At 44.4% G+C, this 17,807-nt stretch overlaps 2 protein-coding genes across 2 annotated transcripts; both read right to left on the reverse strand.

Annotated features, from left to right (window-relative positions):
- Positions 1-4,930: 4,930 nt before the first annotated feature.
- LOC123187222 (ribulose bisphosphate carboxylase small subunit, chloroplastic 1-like) lies at positions 4,931-6,163 on the reverse strand. The gene is made up of 2 exons (NM_001428573.1): positions 5,977-6,163; positions 4,931-5,687 (listed from the first exon to the last, which is right to left on the reverse strand). Exons 1-2 carry the CDS (start codon positions 6,118-6,120, stop codon positions 5,307-5,309), a joined length of 525 nt encoding a protein of 174 aa, NP_001415502.1. The 5' UTR covers positions 6,121-6,163; the 3' UTR covers positions 4,931-5,306.
- A 6,454-nt stretch (positions 6,164-12,617) lies between these two features.
- LOC123187227 (ribulose bisphosphate carboxylase small subunit, chloroplastic 2-like) lies at positions 12,618-14,103 on the reverse strand. Its single transcript, XM_044599027.1, has 2 exons — positions 13,884-14,103; positions 12,618-13,270 (listed from the first exon to the last, which is right to left on the reverse strand). Exons 1-2 carry the CDS (start codon positions 14,028-14,030, stop codon positions 12,890-12,892), a joined length of 528 nt encoding a protein of 175 aa, XP_044454962.1. The 5' UTR covers positions 14,031-14,103; the 3' UTR covers positions 12,618-12,889.
- Between the last annotated feature and the right edge of the window lie 3,704 nt (positions 14,104-17,807).

Here is a 17,807-nt window from a genome sequence, read left to right on the forward strand (position 1 = left end):
AAAACACATTTTTTTGCAACCACAAGCTTCTGTTCTTCCATGAACCCATCTGGAGGCCTTTTTCGGTACTCTGCCGGAGGGGGAATCGATCACGGAGGGCTTCTACATCATCCTTGCTGCCTTCTGATGATGCATGTGTAGTTCACAACAGATCTATGTGTCCATATCTAGTAGCTAGATGGCTTCATCTTTCTCTTTGATCTTCAATACAATGTTCTCCTCGAATTCTTAGAGTTATATCCTATGTGATCTTCTTTTGTGGTGTGTTTATTGGGATGCAATGAATTGTGTGTTTATGATCAAATTATTAATTGAAAGTAATTGGGTCTTTTCTGAACTTTATTATGCATGATTTTTATAGCTTCCTATTACCCTCCGATCAATTCATTTCGTTTGGCCAACTAGATTGACTTATCTTTAGTAGGAGAGGTGCTTTGTAATGGGTTCAATGTTGCGGTGTCCTCACACGGTGACAGAAGGGGAAGCGAGGCACATATAGCATTGTTGCCATTAAGGATAAAACGACGGGGTTTAATCATATTTCTTGAGTTTACTTTGTCTACGTCATGTCATCTTGCTTAAGGCATTCTCTGTTTGTTATGAACTTAATACGATAGATGCATGCTGGATAGCGGTTGATTGGTGGAGTAATAGTAGTAGATGTAGGCAGGAGTCGATCTACTTGTCATGGACATGATGACTATATACATGATCATTGCCATGAATACGTCATAACTATGTGTTTTTGTATCAATTGCCCAATAGTAATTTGTTTACCCACAATATGCTACGTGTTCGAGAGAGAAGCCTCTGGTGAAAACTATGACCCCCGGATCTACTTTTATCATATTATTAAAACCAAAAATACCTTCATACAATTTTATACTTTTTATTTTACTTTTCTTTTTATCTATCTATCACTATCAGAATTAATCCTTGCAAATAACGAGTTTAAGGGGAGTGACAATACTCTTGCCGTGTTGGGTGCAAGTATTTGCTTTTGTGTGTGTAGGTGCTAAAAAAGGGAATTTGCGTGGTTCTCCTATTGGTTTGATAACCTTGGTTTTCACTGAAGAAAATACTTATCTCTATTGTACTACTTCACCCATCCTCTTCGAGGGAAATCCCAATGCAGTTTACAAGTAGCACTACTCCTCCTTCCTCCATAGACACTTGGCGAAGCCCTGCCACAGCTCCACCACAAAATCCACCACCACGCCATTGTGTTGGCCTAGATCTCGTCTACCGATCCTGTTGCTTGCTGGATGAAGAAGGAGACATCACCGAGCCATACATGTGCATATCTCGGAGGTGTCGTTCGTGCGGTGCTGGATCGGATTGGATCACGGAAAGTGTACGACTACGCCAACCACATTCATTAGAACGTTTCTGTTTTAGGTCTACAAGGGTTTGTAGACTTTTTCCCCTCGTTGCTAGCATCTAGTTGATTAGATCTTTTTTTAGAAAAGGAGGAGGACCCCTGGCCTCTGCATCTGGGTGATGCATACGACCACTTTATTAATTATTCTCACAAGACCTTATAAAGTCATACAACAGTAAGACTAAAGCCACCGTCTAAGCAACAACTGTCGCTAGTCCTATCCAATTGATGAAGAGGCGCTGATAGCATGAGCGTAATACCAAACAGACATCACAGTCAAACCTAAACATCTAAGAACTAAGGTCCCAACCAGGACGCCTGCCGGGTATGGGGCATCTACCAGTCCGGCGCACTCCTCAACCAGGACGCCTGCCGGGTATGAGGCCGCCGCAGTCACCTGCCACTAATCCATCTTCAGTGTTGTACTGATGCATCCACCTTACTCGGTATAGCTGCCATCGACGCTACCACGACGCCAGACAACGTCACCCTCCTGCGCGAGTCCATCATCGCACATCAGACTCCTAATCTCCAGGGCGCCATGCCAGCGAGATCTGTCACCATCCATGTGTATGATGAACCACCGCTCCACCAAAAGACGTCGTCCACTGGTCCCTCGAGCCTGCGTACACCTCCAAGAAAGATGCCCCCAAGGGGGAAACGACACAATCGCGCCGCCGTCTTCTGATCTATCGATCTAGGGTTTTCCCCGGAGGTAGCAGATAGTAGTCTAGAACTTCTCCGCTGCGATGCCTTCAAGATGGGAACGATGTCGTAGAGCGACGTCACCGCCGGCTTTGGCATCTAGGAAAGAGCAGGTTTTCACCCAGATCTGTTGGAAGAACTCCATCCAGCTTCTTGTGCACGGACCGCCGCCTTCTCTGTCGGAGACTAGATCAAAAGGATCTAGCCGCCGCCAGATCCATGCAGCCAGCACCGGGAGATGACGACAGTCTCCCTGTACCAGAGCTAGCACGAACCGGAGCATATCGAGTCGGAGACGATGATACTCCTGGATCTCCGGCAGACCAGCGAACCGCCGGCACCACCGTGTCCAGATCGCCGGCCACGCCGGGCCGCCGCCACCCCCGCGCCGTCCGGTAGTCACCAGATCCGGGATGAGCTGGAACCGGTTGGACCAACGGGCGCACCGCCACCCAGCCATGGGGTCGCCGCCCCGGCCACCGCCGCCCCCTGTGCATCCGGCCGATTCCCACCGGCACCACCACAGCCGCCGCCGCTGGGACGCCACGCCGCCGTGGGCTGAAGTGGGGGCCGCACCTCCGCGGATCTGGGCGCCCACGCCACCCATGGATCCGGGGGAGAGGGGAGAGGCCCTCCTCCATCGTGTCGCACGCACGGGCTTTGCCCGGCGCCGACTACCTGCGGCGGCGGAGGGGAGGTCGGGATGTGGGGAGGGTCACTGCGGGCGGAGGTTGGCCTTCCGTGTTGCCCGCGAGGGGGGCGACGCGAGAGGGTAGATAGATTGATTGATTGATTGATTGATCAGTTGATTAGATCTTGGATGTTTTCATTGTCTCGTAGGAAAATAAATTATTTTTCATGCAACGATTCCCATCACCGACCTGCTTCAAAAGAAGCATGTAGGAGCTCAGGCGGCCCGGGCTCAGCAAGTTGCCGGACGGGAGGTCCCTAAGAGGTGCATCCAAGAATGCAACAACCTCCGAGTAGAGAAGGCGTCCCTAACCGAGAGAACGAGACAACAAGAGCTGGAGCTGGTGGAAGTTAAGAGGTTGTTTGATTTTAGGCCTAACCATGCCACACTTTGCCATACAATGTTGTCACATTTGTATAAGGTTAGTTCTTCAAAATGAGAGCCACAAGTTGACAAGTCTAAGAAAATCTTTCCACACTTTTTGAGTGTATGTGATGTGGGGCCCTAGTGTGGCTTGTTTAAGGTGTGGCTTGAATCAAACATTCACCTAAGTTGGTCAAACTTGTCTAACCTTAAATGTGGCAACCTTAAGCAAACTTAATCGCAAACCAAACAGCCCCTAAGTCTGGCCTGGCCGATGCCGAGAGCGATGCGGCAGGCCCTTGAGATCATAGTCAGTGAGTTTTTCCGTGCTTCAACTCATAATCTAGGTGGAAATTTTATTTGCCGATCTGACATAGAAATTCATTACTTCCGGCATCTTTTTCCGACCTGCCAGTCAGTGCTGCTGGAGCGTCCCTTAGGAAGAAACCGCAGCAGCTTGGAGAGTTGAACAAGATCGCAAGGCGGGAAATGCAGGGTATTTTCAAGGCCCTATGGCCTGGAGAAAGGTTGTCGGAAAACCAGTTTGACCTCTCCCGCCGCCTCCAGGAGGGGCATGCTCGGATTGCCCTGTGAAAGGCGTCAGTGGCCTGAGGAGATGCTCGTCAAGCTTGGGCCATGTTCCAGACCCACTATCCGGGCTTGAACATCTGCCCTATTGCCCTAGTTGGTCCAAAAGGACCTGACGGTAAGGAGATTATGCCTAATGGCAATTTCCAACGGGTCATTCCCTATGCTAGGATGTCCGAGCAGGTTTGTCGTTTGGAAAATATTATTGAATAGGCTAGGATCGGTTACCCTGGAATGTCAAGGACGAAAAGTTGTATAGAAACCTCTCGAATTTTGCTTCAGCCATGTTTATTTTTCTCTATACCAACAACATGATAGGTTTGCTTCGACCTGTTTAGCGTATGCTTGCATTAACCGGCCTTTGGCTTCAGCCTCCGCAACCAAACGGGAAGGCCTTATAATTGATGTTAACGCAAGGAGTAGGAATCGTCCTGCAACTAGGATGCAAACATATCTATGAATATATGAAATCTCTCCCAAGGATTAAGTGGGGGTGTGTCCGACTTGTTGGCTCATGAAGACCTCGAGCATTTGAGAAAGCTCATCATCGGGATATACAGGGAAAGTTTTGCAATACAAAGTATAAAACACGATAAATTCCCCATCCTAGTATAAAACATGAAGCTCATGGAACTCTAATTAGATGCTAATTATCCAGACCAACAAAAGTTCTTTAGTAAGGGTCTCTGACAAGAATATGTTTCATCGAAAGTGTCCTCAGATCGAGCTCATATGAGCTCGAGTGAACAGTAAAATCTGAAAAAAAAATTGAAACGAAATTACAAAAAAAATTGCAATTTTTTGGTGACAAATGTTTTCAATGCTTGCAAAGTTTCATCATTTAATGACATTTGTGAAAGTCGTGGCCCAAAAAACAAAATTGATACTTCAAAAAAGTTATTTTCAAAGTGCTGAATTTGTTTTTTGCCATGACATCCACGAATGTCGTTCTATGATGAAACTTTGCAAGCATTTATAACATTTGTCAAATTTTGCCACAAAAAACAGAAAATTTTGAATTCTTTCTAAGTATTTTCAGATTTTATTGTTCACCCGAGCTCATATGAGCTCGAGCTCAGTTAATCTGTGTCCATGCTTCATCCTATTCTACTAGCAAAAACCAATGGAGCAGATGGTAATGACGTGGAAAAGAAACAATAAGACTTTTGTAGTGATATAAGTAAAGAAACTGAAATTTGCAATTGCAAATCAGGGAATCTTAATGTCAAATACTGAATTCTCCACCCACTAGCTGTGAGGCATATCCATTGCAGTGCCAAATAAAGAAACTTTTCCTTTTTTGCGGGAAAAAAGAATTAATAACAGCAAGACAATGGTCCGCGTGTTGTATATAACAAATATTACACAGGTTTTGCATATGGATAGCCGGTGTATATAGACCTATGAGGAATTATGTATGCATGCTCGAGAACATAGGTTCCTACATACATACACAAATCATATAGAACAAAAGGTATGCTCCGGTCGGAAAGCAGAGTCGTGCAACAGAGGTCGTGGACAAAAGTGAAATTCACAAAAGATCTTCATATGAGATAGGCCATTGTTTCAACTCATAGTTTAGGCCTTGCCGGACTCCTCGCAACCCGGTGGCCTGAAGGCGATGAAGCTGACGCACTGCACCTGGCGCAGGTTGTCGAAGCCGATGACGCGGACATAGGCGTCAGGGTACTCCTTCTTGACCTCCTCCACCTCGTTGAGCACCTGTGTGGCGTCGGTGCACCCGAACATAGGCAGCTTCCACATTGTCCAGTATCGACCGTCGTAGTACCCGGGGGAGCTGTTGTGCTCACGGAAGACGAAGCCAACCTTGCTGAACTCGAGGCAGGGCACCCACTTGGAGCGGATCAGGTAGTCGACCTGCTTCAGGAGGGCTTCCGTGGAGAGGGGTGGCAAGTAAGACAGGGTCTCGAACTTCTTGATGCCCTCAATTGGCCACACCTGAATGAATAGAATGCGAACAGATGCTCAATACTTGGTGATGAGTCAATTAATTGTACTAACAATGCTAGAAAAAATCAGTCGACAAGCCAAAAATTGCTCCTTATGGGCAGCTCTCATATGCATTGCTGGGTTGTTCACAATCAATAAAGCTTTGGTTATACTTAGTTCTAGTATATGGGTCCTATTTCGAGGATGGGTTTGGTTATATACATTGGGGATGTTCTGTAAGTGAATTACTTGCACTGACAAAGAAACTCGTATCAGTTTAATTAGTGCCCCAACATACCTGCATGCACCTGATCCTTCCGCCGTTGCTGACGCTGCCGAGGCTGCCGCTGGAGCGGCGGCTGACGGGCAGGCCGGCTGTGGACTTGAGCCCCTGGAAGGGTGCGACGGTGGTAGCCGACGAAGCCATCACGGCGGGGGCCATGGTATTTGTATTATCGGAGGAGAGGAGGATGCCGGCTACAGTTGAGGACCCCATTGCCGGGTCACCACGGTATATATAGCCCCGTTTCTTTGGTACAGATGTGGTTGGGATGGCTCACGTTCGCTGGTTGCCTCGTTTCCTTATCTTCTCCGGATCAGTGGAAGAAGCATTGCCGTCGGATACATTGTGTGTGCTGGAAATTTCAGTCCTTCATGTCATTAGGTGGCTGCCACACAACCTTTTTCTAGCTTTGCTTGTTTTTGGGTGAGTTCCTTGATAACAAATTGTCCGAGGATGCGACTGAGTTGGCTGGGCAAAATATTTCATTTTATCATAAAATTTGCTGGCTCACTCTTGAAAGTATGCTCATAGGCATATAGTGTGCGGGTGTGCAATCATAGAGGGTGGTGTACATACGTGTATGTGAATGTCTACATTTATACAATGTTTGTCAAAATAAAATATATGTTTTCTTGGTAGAATTAACTGAACTAGCATAGTAAAATATATGTTTCCCCCCTCCATATCCGTCGATGTGCCTATGGATTCGCCTCCCCTTGGAGGGAAGGAAATTCTCTGTAAAGAAGTAGTGATCTAAACACTCTTATATTTATTTACGGAGGGAATAGGATTTTAGTTCTCGTAGGAGTGGCGCTTGGACAGATGGCGGCCCTTCTTTTTTGAGTCAATCTTCCGGGATCCGGTCGTCTTCAAGTTCCTCTGTCTAGACGGATTAGATGGAGGTCCGACGTAGATTCCTTCCCGCTCCTCGGGCATATGCAAAACGAGATTTGGTGTCAGGTTCTTTAGACCGATTCAGGGATTCGACGACTATGACTACGGCTCCAGAGCGTTCATTCTTAGGGGCGTGTGCATGAAGACTTCCTCGCTGCCATCGACAAGGTCTGGCTAGATCTAGTGTGGAAGCAAAGACAACGGCTCGTTTTGACGGAGGCAATGGTCGTTCGGTGTCGTTCGATGGTCCATAGACCTAGATGCACTTTTTACTATGTTTGAGGTGCTTTCTACTTTCGGTGAATCTTTTCTTTTAGGGCAAGTGCTCTGCCTTTTCATTGATGTTTAGGAAGGTATAGCGGAGGGCTAAAGTGCCAAAGGAAAGAAGAAAAACATGAGAAAACCAGAAAAGAGATCCAGTTGCACAAAACACTGATGTACAAAGCGCTAGCCTAAGGCGCGACTTTCGGTGTATCTTTATATTAGATTTTATTCTTTACGCAAAAAAAAGGAAATTGAACTAGGAGGTAAAAGCACTAGAGGTCCTAGAACTTGTCTAACATGTGATGGTTTAGTCCTAAAACTTGCAAAAGTGAACTATGTAATCCTATAACTTGTACACAACGTGCAAATTTAGTCCAAAGCTGCGGCCAAGTGGCGCCAGCTGGCCTGTTCAGGTCGTTGTGTTCCATTTTGCATATACCCCCTTTTTGTCAAATTAACCCGCAAGTACTAGTAAAACACGGGGCTAGCTGCAGCAGTAGGGCTAGCTAGTGCGGCTTTGAGAATTGAGATTGGTTCATCATGTCAAACTGCAATCTCCCTTCCAATCATCAAACACATTAAGATACGCAGGTTGGGCGCTTCCTAGGCTATGCCACGTCAGATAGCTGGAAGACAAAACAGATCGCTGCAAAAAAAAGGATTGCTGGGAGAAAAAATGATGGTCGGTTGGGCAGCCGCCAGATAACACATGCCTCTCGATCTGCTTTTCCTTTCTCACTAAGCAATCTCCAATTCCACACGCAACCTCGTTGTCGCATCGCTCTCCTCAACGACTGCTACGCGTCCATGCGCCGCCACCGCCGCCACTTCTCCCGCGCCTTCTCCTCCCAGTTCCTCTCTGCCCTGCGGCGCCTCCTTGACCACCTATCTCCTCCTCTGGGGGCACTACTTTCAGTTTACCATTCCAATTGGATGGTCCACAACATTGATCCATATTTTGTAGGAACACTTATATTGTTGAATTGAACTTGATATCAAAGTGTTTAGTTTATAAATAATTTCTATAAGTGATACATCTTTCAGTGTAAATACATTTTTTTCTCAAGATTACTTGGGGAAAAAATAGCAGACATCAAATGAAATGTATAATTTTTTCATCTGAAAATCAGATGAAAGCCACGGAAAGACCCCAAAACATCATATTAAGATCACCATTGACTGTCCAAATCTAAGTCCACCGCATTCGTTATAAAGAAATTCTTTTCCATGAAACTAAACCACGCCAACACTAAAATTCATGAACGAAAGTCATCCATAATATTATGTTTCATTATATGAGACGCTAGTTATTTCGTCATTTAAAGTGATGATATGGCTCCACCGTGGTATTAGATGTGGCCTTTCCTATGACGATGTGGTATCATCATTTTTTTTCTAATCTAACAAAAAGTCTTACATATTGGTCTCACAATCCGAAAACTCTCCTTTGCACGCACGCGTTGGGACGGGTGAAGCGCTCCGCACAAGAAGTCAGGTTCCGACCGTGCGCTATATTCTTTTCCAAACTTTGGCATGTCGTTTAACTGAGAATGGTGGCCCCACATAGTATCGCAGCCCACTGTCATGGAACTAAATGTGTTGGGCTCACCCCACATGTTACATGCATTCACGGAAGGGCTAGTTGTGGTGCCATCTTGGTTTTCACTTCAGTGTGATTTCTTTGATTTCACTGAATTTTAGTAATTTCAGTAGACACAGAAATATTTACCTTTGAATCAGAATATTTCAGTCATTTCAGTTGTACACATGAATTCAAATACTTTTCAAAATATCTTTAAATATTTTTTTGAATTTCAAGTGAATATTTTGGTCTTTTGGCCAAAATGCAAGCTGAAATTACTGAAATTCAGTAACTTTGATAGGTACTGAAACAACAGTAGTGTTTTTGCCTGAATATGAATTCTGTCATGAAACATATAGGGTTTTGACCTCCGATGTAGGTTCTATAACAAAATCAATAGTTTCGTCATGGAAGGACCTATGTTTATGACAAAAACACAAAACATCACAGATAATTCATCATAGAAGGCCAAAACTTTACTAGTAGAAGATATCTTGGGACTCGTCAATTGGATATGTAATTTGCACATATTTGTCTCGTCCACACGTTCTCTGGTTTATTGGAATTGTTGCAATACTGTAAAAAAATAGTATCTAATTGTGGTGTAAAATGGTTAGAAAAAGTGACACGTCTTTGAAGAATCGATGATGGAATATGCCTCACAAGACAAGTGCACTATGGTAGTTTGTCCTTGTCTTGTTTTGACACCTGTTGTTTGTCCTTTTTCTAGTTTTTAAATTTTAGTTTTTGGCTTTTTATTATTATATGGTTCTCATCAATGTCCTACTGTTTTGCCACTAGTTTTCAATGGGGTCTCACCATCTCTTTATGTGTTTCCCACAACAATTTTTTGAAGTACTTTGGTATTCCATAAGAATTTTCGCATTAGATAATACACAGCATATGATTGAGCAAAAAATGTAAGAGAACAAAACATTGCAAGGCATAGGCATTCGCATTTCCAGTTGCAAACAAAGTTTCCTTTCCATCAATTGATGGCAAGACAATAATCTGCGGATTGCATATAATATATATGTGTATGTGTAGCCGGTGCTATAATTCTGACATGCATCCTCCTCGACCTACGTTGGTAGGTGCTTACATATGCTCATATATTCACATATGAGTAGAACCAGAAATAAAACCGAGAAAACAGAGCTGCTGACAAATGTTAACTAACATGGCATGTATCACTACAAGAAATATGTTGATCCATGACGGATTTCGCATGACGTTTTTGAAATCTGTCATGAATGGCCCGGTATAGCCCCGCAAGCCCGCTAAAGCCCGCCAAAGCCCGCCTAACCATTCACGTATAAAACCCAAACCCTAAGTGTCTCTCCTCTCTCTGTCTCTCCCTTCGTCGCAACCCCCCTCCCGATTCCCCATCTCCTCACACACATCGCCGCCACCCACCACCACATCGCCTCCTCCCACTGCTCGTCGCCAGCCCTTCCCTTCCTCTCACCTCGCTGCTACGGCGGCTGCTAGATCCGCCGCAACCCCCACCAATCCATCTCTCGTGCGACCCATCTCTCCCTCTCCCGCGAATCATCGCGCCGCCACCAAGATCCGCCGATTCCGGCGATGTCCGCCACCGTGCTGCACACTCACGAGCTCATCTCCGACCCCTCCGCCCTCCAGCCCGGCTGGATCCGCCGCTCCCAGCCCCCTGCACTCGCACTCAACCCCTAGCCAATGTCTAGGGTTTCAGCTACGGCGGCGCGTCTGTCACTGGCGCGTCTCCAACAGCACCACTTCGTCGTGCAACGCGCCCCCTCGCGCCTCTCCGCCTCCCCCTAGCTCAGTGTGCTCGCCTGTGTTGGGCTGGACGGCGGTGACCCCGACCCCCTCTTCCGCGTCTCCGGCGCAGCGGCGCGTCCCATGGCAACCTCCTCTGTCACGCGAGACGGCGTCTGACCTGCACTGCGACCATTGCATTGCTTACAAAGGTCTCCAGTGAGCACTGCGACCTCTACCTCCCTCTTCTCCTTGATTCAGCTTGATTTTGTATCTTTCCTCTCAAGAATTGATGATTTAATATTTACAAACATTAATCCCTCTGTTATAGAATTTATAGTCTAGTAGCAAGTTAGGCTCATAGTCAGTAAACTGTTTGTTGCTTCCCTGATTTGATTAAAATGACTGTTGCAATCAGGTGGTTGTAGTTTTATTTGAGTGTACTTTTTTAGCTGTATTCTGTGAAAGTAAACTCCAGAGTGCAAAATTGTATTTGTTGTGCATTTTTGTATCTTTTCAGAACAAAAAGAGATGAATTGAACCTCTTCTAGCTCCTAATAAAAGGCAATGTGCAAAACTGTATGTTCTGTACATTTTTGTATCTTTCCAGAACAAAAAGATATGGAGAATTGAACCTCTTCTTACTGCCTAATAAAAGGGAGTGTATTACTAGTTCAATCACTTCCAGAATGCTTGTTGATATATCAGGAAAAGCGAGTTATCCACTTTATGAATTACTGGATGTTGCTTTACATTCTACAGTAGCCTCCTTTTTGTCTTTCTGTATTGTGGAATCAGTGTTCCTTGTCTGACATATTTCTCTACTAATGTAAAGTGTATATATTAATGCAGTATTATTATGCTTGTTATGATATCTTAAGCACTGTTCCTGGCTCAGGTCTCCACTTGATCAGTGACGAAGGTTGATGATTACAACTGAACGACTGAATCAGTCCACTGGTAGAATTAAATATAGTTGAAGAACTATGCTGCAGAGAAAAGAACTTGGTGTGTCAATTCTTTAGGACCCCACACTACAATACATAGTCAATCATAACTACTTTATAATAGTTTAGATATACTTCCTTGAAATGTTATGTGAACCATCGTTGGCTGTGTAACTTTGAAAGTGTCTCCACCTTGAACATTTCATTTATTCTTATTTTCTCTACCATTAATAGGTATTATTTATAATATGCTTCCTCAATTCCGAAATAATTGAATTTGATCAAGTTTATAAGTAAAAAAGAGCTCACTTGGCTGTTCTTGACACGTAGATAGGTGTATTTGTTTACATAAGAAAAATGACACCAAGTTAGTTCATGATCATGGTTTAGAAAAAAAAAGGTGTGCACTATGGTAAAAAGAAGTACAGTTTTGTTGCAAGTAGTTTTCCAAAAACGATAACTTATCTTGTTCCCCTATCCCTTTATTATTTGTCAACACCCCTGTGATCTTTGAGATGATAATTTTTCAAAGGTACCTACAGTTACACAGCAAGGTGGAGCTCCTCAGCGCTTTGGCATGGGTAAGCTCCTATGCCCTTCAGGATGATTTGAACTATTTGGCACTAGATTACTCATGATTAGTCGTCGATGTTGTGTTGCTGCAATGAAACAATATTGTTGATTAATGAAAGACAAGCAATCCTGGCATAACTCTTAAGTATATAGGCCTCATGAGTGAGGTTCAAACCACGTGAAATAAAAATGATGGTTCAGATGATAATAACTACTATTTATGTTGTTGTAATCAACTTGCCATTTTGTAACAGAAGCATATTGTCTGTTACAGGTTTACTTGGTGGTCAGAGCCAAAAAGGAAGTTCGAGGTGTAGGCATGAACTTGATGATTAAGAGGGTCTGTACAATCTTGTATATTTGTTGATGTAATCTGGTGTAATTATTACTAAGGGTCTGTTATCTGATGTTGGATGTTTTATTGGCCACGTTTTAAAAGGGCTTTACTCATTGAAATAATTGAATAGAAATTTGTGAAATGCTTTAAATTATAGGCATGTTCAATAGAATTAATTGTGTTGTGAAAGCTTGTTTGATTATGTGTAATGGGTGGCGCTGTAACTGGTTGGATGGAAATCATGCCAGACTAAAATAAATGGTCTAAACTACCACAACAAAAAAAGTGGATGCCACGTCACATTCACGCTGGTGCCATGTAGATGCCACGTCAAGCCCATTTTTGTATAGCGTCTCCAAATCCATGACGGACTAGTCTGTCATAGAGGACCGGGCCTGGGCGGGCCTAGGGACTGATCGGTGACGGCCAGGATCAGTCATGGTGGTACAGTTGTCAAATTATGACGCGATATACATGACGGATTATAAATCCGTCACGGACAACCCTCCTTGACGGTTTTGCACTGTTCCATGACAGACTGTATCCGTCATGGATTAACAAGATTCTTGTAGTGTATATCGGACTTGCACTTTAGGCCTTGCCGGATTCCTCGCAGCCTGGTGGCCTGAAGGCAATGAAGCTGACGCACTGCACCTGGCGCATGTTGTCGAAACCAATGACGCGGACATAGGCGTCAGGGTACTCCTTCTTGACCTCCTCCACCTCGTTGAGCACCTGCGTGGCGTCAGTGCACCCGAACATAGGAAGCTTCCACATTGTCCAGTATCGACCGTCGTAGTACCCTGGGGAGCTGTTGTGCTCACGGAAGACGAAGCCAACCTTGCTGAACTCAAGGCAGGGCACCCACTTGGAGCGGATCAGGTAGTCGACCTGCTTAAGGAGGGCCTCCGTGGAGAGGGGTGGCAAGTAAGACAGGGTCTCGAACTTCTTGATGCCCTCAATCGGCCACACCTGAATAGATGGAATTAACACAATTGATCAACACTTAGTGCTTGAAGAAAGACCTAGCCATAATAAGGCAAAAATTACTCCTTATGTCCATACATTTGTGGGGGGGTCTCCACAAGCAAGAAAGCACAAGGGCACCTCTTTCTTATCGGTAGTGTATGGGCATTAAAATTAATATTATCTAGTACACATTGGAATAAAATCGATTTCAATTCACAAAGTTTATGAGTTAAATATTCCTACACATGTGAACCTGCTTACGGACTACATTGTGATGCACAGTTTGGCCGGGCATGTGGGCGTCCTACGGATAGCTTTGCCTATGTGCAGTGGAAATACCCGATAAATTAATCAATTGTGGCAACAAAAACATTCATGCCAGCTTAGTGTCCGTCATCCTTCGCTAAAAAAAATCGAAAAGGAGGATAACTCCAGCCTCTGCATCAAGTGATATGCACACTGTCATTTTTATTATATTATTCGAAAGAGTCTAACAAAACAAATACGATTTTAAACCAAAGCCATCTTCGAGACGAACAAAATCGCTACACCTACAAGTACGATGATGTGCCTTGACCACATCATCCTTCGCAAAAATAATATTCAGCTTTCATACCTGCATGCATCTGATCCTTCCGCCATTGCTGACGTTGCTGAGGCCGGCGCTGCCGGAGGGGCGGCTGATGGGAAGGCCGGTGGTCGACTTAAGCCCCTGGAAGGGCGCGACGGTGGTGGCGGAAGAAGCCATCACGGCTGGGGCCATGGTGGAGTACGTGAATTGCTAGGTGGGAGGCGATAGCTAGCTAGGCCACACTTGACTTGAGCCCTCCTCATGCCGCTCCAGTATATATCAGCATATGCGCAGCGCCGCTCCTTTCAAACGAGATTTCGAAGGGGTGGTCGTCGCTTGCTTGCTGCAAGGCGCCTTATCCCTCTGGATCAGCGGAAGAGGGGTGGAAAATCAAAATGAGTGCCACGGAAAGACCCCAAAACGTCATATAAGATCACCATTGATCATCCAAATCTAATGTCACTGCATTAGTTACGAACAAATTCTTTGGCGCGAAACTAAACCACGCCAAGACTAAAATTCATGAAGGAAAGTCATCCATACTCTTATGTTTCATTGTATGAGACGGTAATTATTTCTTCATTTAAAGTGCTGATATGGCTCCACCATAGTATCAGATGTGGCATTTTCCTATTCCTATACGATGTGATATCATCATTTTTTTTTCTAATTTAGTAAAACTTCTTCATATAGGTTCCACAGTCCGAAAATACTCATTCGCACGCGCGTGTTGGGTGGGTGAAGCGCTCCACACAATAAGCCAAGCCCAGCTTTCACATGTCGTTTAATTGAGAATGGTGGCCCCATATAGTATAGCAGCCCACTGCCATGGAATTAAATGTGTTGGGCCCACCCCACCTGATACGCGCATTCGCAGAGGGGCTAGTTGTGGTGGCATGATGGTTTTCACTTTTAATGATATATCTTTGAATTTCACCAAATTTCAGTAGACAATGAAATATTTACCTTTCGACCAAAATATATCAGTCATTTCAGTTGTACACGTGAATGCAAATATTTTTCAAAATATTTTCATATTTTTTTAATTTCGGGTGAATATTTTGGTCTTTTGGTCAAAATGCAAACTGACATTACTGAAACTTAGTAATTTTTGTAGGTGCTGAAATGAAAAAACAAGGGTGCCATGGCATGCAGGCCCACCCCGTGATCTCTACTCCTAATGGAGCAGTTGGTAGTCTCGCTTCCAGGTTTTTTTTCGTCCCACCACTTTCGTCCGGTTTTTTTCCGTAGGTTAACCGTCGTAGATTTTTTTCGATGATGGTTTTTTATTCATCGGTTTATTTACCCCTCAGCTCTTTCCTTGCAAATCAGGACTTTCCAAACGTGCAGGCAATCACGGATCTAAATTTACTAACTTATCCAAATCAACCGATACCTTCCATTATTGCAAATTTCTTTAGGAAACAAATAATAGATTTTAAGGAAACAAATAAAAGATTTTAAAGACACATCATACTTTACTAATAATCACTAAAAATCAAATCTAAATTAATTAACCTTACCTTAAATCACTCAATCACTTTAATTAGAAAACATTTTCTTTCCTAACTGCACCTTGCTTAGTGTGCACATAACAATCCGAAGTAATTAGAGTCACATGATTGAATCCATTTATTTAGAGCGGCATGATTGCGTTCCGGGATGGAGGCCATGATTTCGTCGAGGTCGTTGCTGCCTCCTACACTCAGGGTGTGTCGCCGAGATCGAGGCGAGCATGAGGAGCTGTGGCCACCGCCATGGTCACCTCATCGCAGGGGATGGAGCACGCCGTCGGCCTATAGCTTGTGGAGATCAGCACTTTCCAAACGTGCACGCAATCACGGATTTAAATTTACTAACTTATCCAAATCAACCGATATCTTCCATTATTGCAAATTTCTTTAGGAAACAAATAATATATTTTAAGGAAACAAATAAAAGATTTTAAAGACGCATCGTACTTTACTAACAATCACTAAAAATCAAATCTAAATTAATTAACCTTACCTTAAATCACTCAATCACTTTAATTAGAGAACATTTTCTTTCCTAACTGCACCCCGCTTAGTGTGCACATAACAATCCGAAGTAATTAGAGTCACATGATTGAATCCATTTATTTAGAGCGACATGATTGCGTTCCGGGATGGAGGCCATGATTTCGTCGAGGTCGTTGCTGCCTCCTACACTCAGGGTGTGTCGCCAAGATCGAGGCGAGCATGAGGAGCTGTGGCCACCGCCATGGTCACCTCATCGCAGGGGATGGAGCATGCCGTCGGCCTACAGCTTGTGGAGATCAGCACTTTCCAAACATGCACGCAATCACGGATTTAAATTTACTAACTTATCCAAATCAACCGATATCTTCCATTATTGCAAATTTCTTTAGGAAACAAATAATATATTTTAAGGAAACAAATAAAAGATTTTAAAGACGCATCGTACTTTACTAACAATCACTAAAAATCAAATCTAAATTAATTAACCTTACCTTAAATCACTCAATCACTTTAATTAGAGAACAATTTCTTTCCTAACTGCACCCCTCTTAGTGTGCACATAACAATCCGAAGTAATTAGAGTCACATGATTGAATCCATTTATTTAGAGCGACATGATTGCGTTCCGGGATGGAGGCCATGATTTCGTCGAGGTCGTTGCTGCCTCCTACACTCAGGGTGTGTCGCCAAGATCGAGGCGAGCATGAGGAGCTGTGGCCACCGCCATGGTCACCCCATCGCAGGGGATGGAGCACGCCGTCGGCCTACAGCTTGTGTAGATCACTGTTGCTCTTCAGGTCGCGTGGTGCCGGATCTTGCCGATGTGTCCTTCCCCGACGACCTCCTCTTCGCCCGGTTGGCCGGCATGGATCTCGCCACTACTGCCCTCAACTTCTCTGCCTCGAGCTCGACGGTCAGCCACCATGGATCCCCCAGCTGGAGGGTCACGTGAACCAGCCGTCCTCCCATGCTGCAGCGGCGAGAAGGTGACATGGCTCTCCGTACACGAAGAGTGGAGTGTGGAGTTCGGTCAAGTACTTATATACTTGGCCTCTACTGCTGATCCATGTACATGGAGAAGAACAGACAACCACTCATTCATGCTTCGTTCCACTCCTTTGCGCTACATTACTGGAGGTGACATTTTCCTATCTCTCTATGTTGTAACAAGCCTGTTGCCTGCATAGTTAATGGATTTTTTATTTAAATTTATCGCTGCTTAGTGCTTTGTTGCAATTGTTCACGCAAGATTCTTATATATAATCTGAGCGTATGTAGGCATACTTAGCTTTTCTATTCCATTTTTTTGGCGCATAGAAATAAGAGTATTGTCCAGGTTAGGTATTCAATTGAGTATGGTATTTGGATTGCTATCAGAATGTCTTTTCTATGCATGTGATTTCTCACATCTGGTTATAATATTTGTGAAGACATGCATTGCACGTGCACTTGGAAGCGGGCCCGTGGCCCGCGCTGGACGGCGCCGACGCCGACCCGAGCCACCTCGTCCGCGTATTCTTGGAGCTGTGGCTGGTCGATTTACATGAAATTAATTTCCTCAGTTCTGGTGGCAAATATAATACACATAATCCATATTATTATGCACTAGCGTGTATGTGTGAAATAGATGGATTATGGTCCCGTACCCAATAAGATGGATATATGTGTGTGTTAGAGAGAGAGGGAGAGGGGGATAGAGAGTGAGGAAGACGGAGGGAGAGTGTGTGTCTGTGTGTGTGAGGATTTGATGGTAAAAAAGGTCGCCAATGTCGTAATATTGAACTCTTAAAGTTAATGTGGCCCCGTTGCAACGCACGGGCGTTCTTTTAGTCAATATATAATCTCCCACGAAATTTCAGGTGGGGGCTAGTTTCCCTACAATAATGAATAATCCAAGGGAACGGAAATATCACTGCACACTTTCCTTATAGGGATGTGGACAACCAGTCGGAAATCGCCCACGCGGACG

The sequence above is a fragment of the Triticum aestivum genome, chromosome 2A, assembly GCF_018294505.1.
Source record: "Triticum aestivum cultivar Chinese Spring chromosome 2A, IWGSC CS RefSeq v2.1, whole genome shotgun sequence".
In the NCBI taxonomy this organism is placed as follows: domain Eukaryota; kingdom Viridiplantae; phylum Streptophyta; class Magnoliopsida; order Poales; family Poaceae; genus Triticum; species Triticum aestivum.

Excerpts from the sequence above, each read along its gene's own strand:
- LOC123187227 (XM_044599027.1), bottom strand. The coding sequence starts at position 14,030 with ATGGCCCCAGCCGTGATGGCTTCTTCCGCCACCACCGTCGCGCCCTTC. Across the intron at positions 13,271-13,883 it reads GAAGGATCAGATGCATGCAG|GTGTGGCCGATTGAGGGCAT; the intron begins GTATGAAAGCTG and ends CCATCTATTCAG.
- LOC123187222 (NM_001428573.1), bottom strand. The coding sequence starts at position 6,120 with ATGGCCCCCGCCGTGATGGCTTCGTCGGCTACCACCGTCGCACCCTTC. Across the intron at positions 5,688-5,976 it reads GAAGGATCAGGTGCATGCAG|GTGTGGCCAATTGAGGGCAT; the intron begins GTATGTTGGGGC and ends CTATTCATTCAG.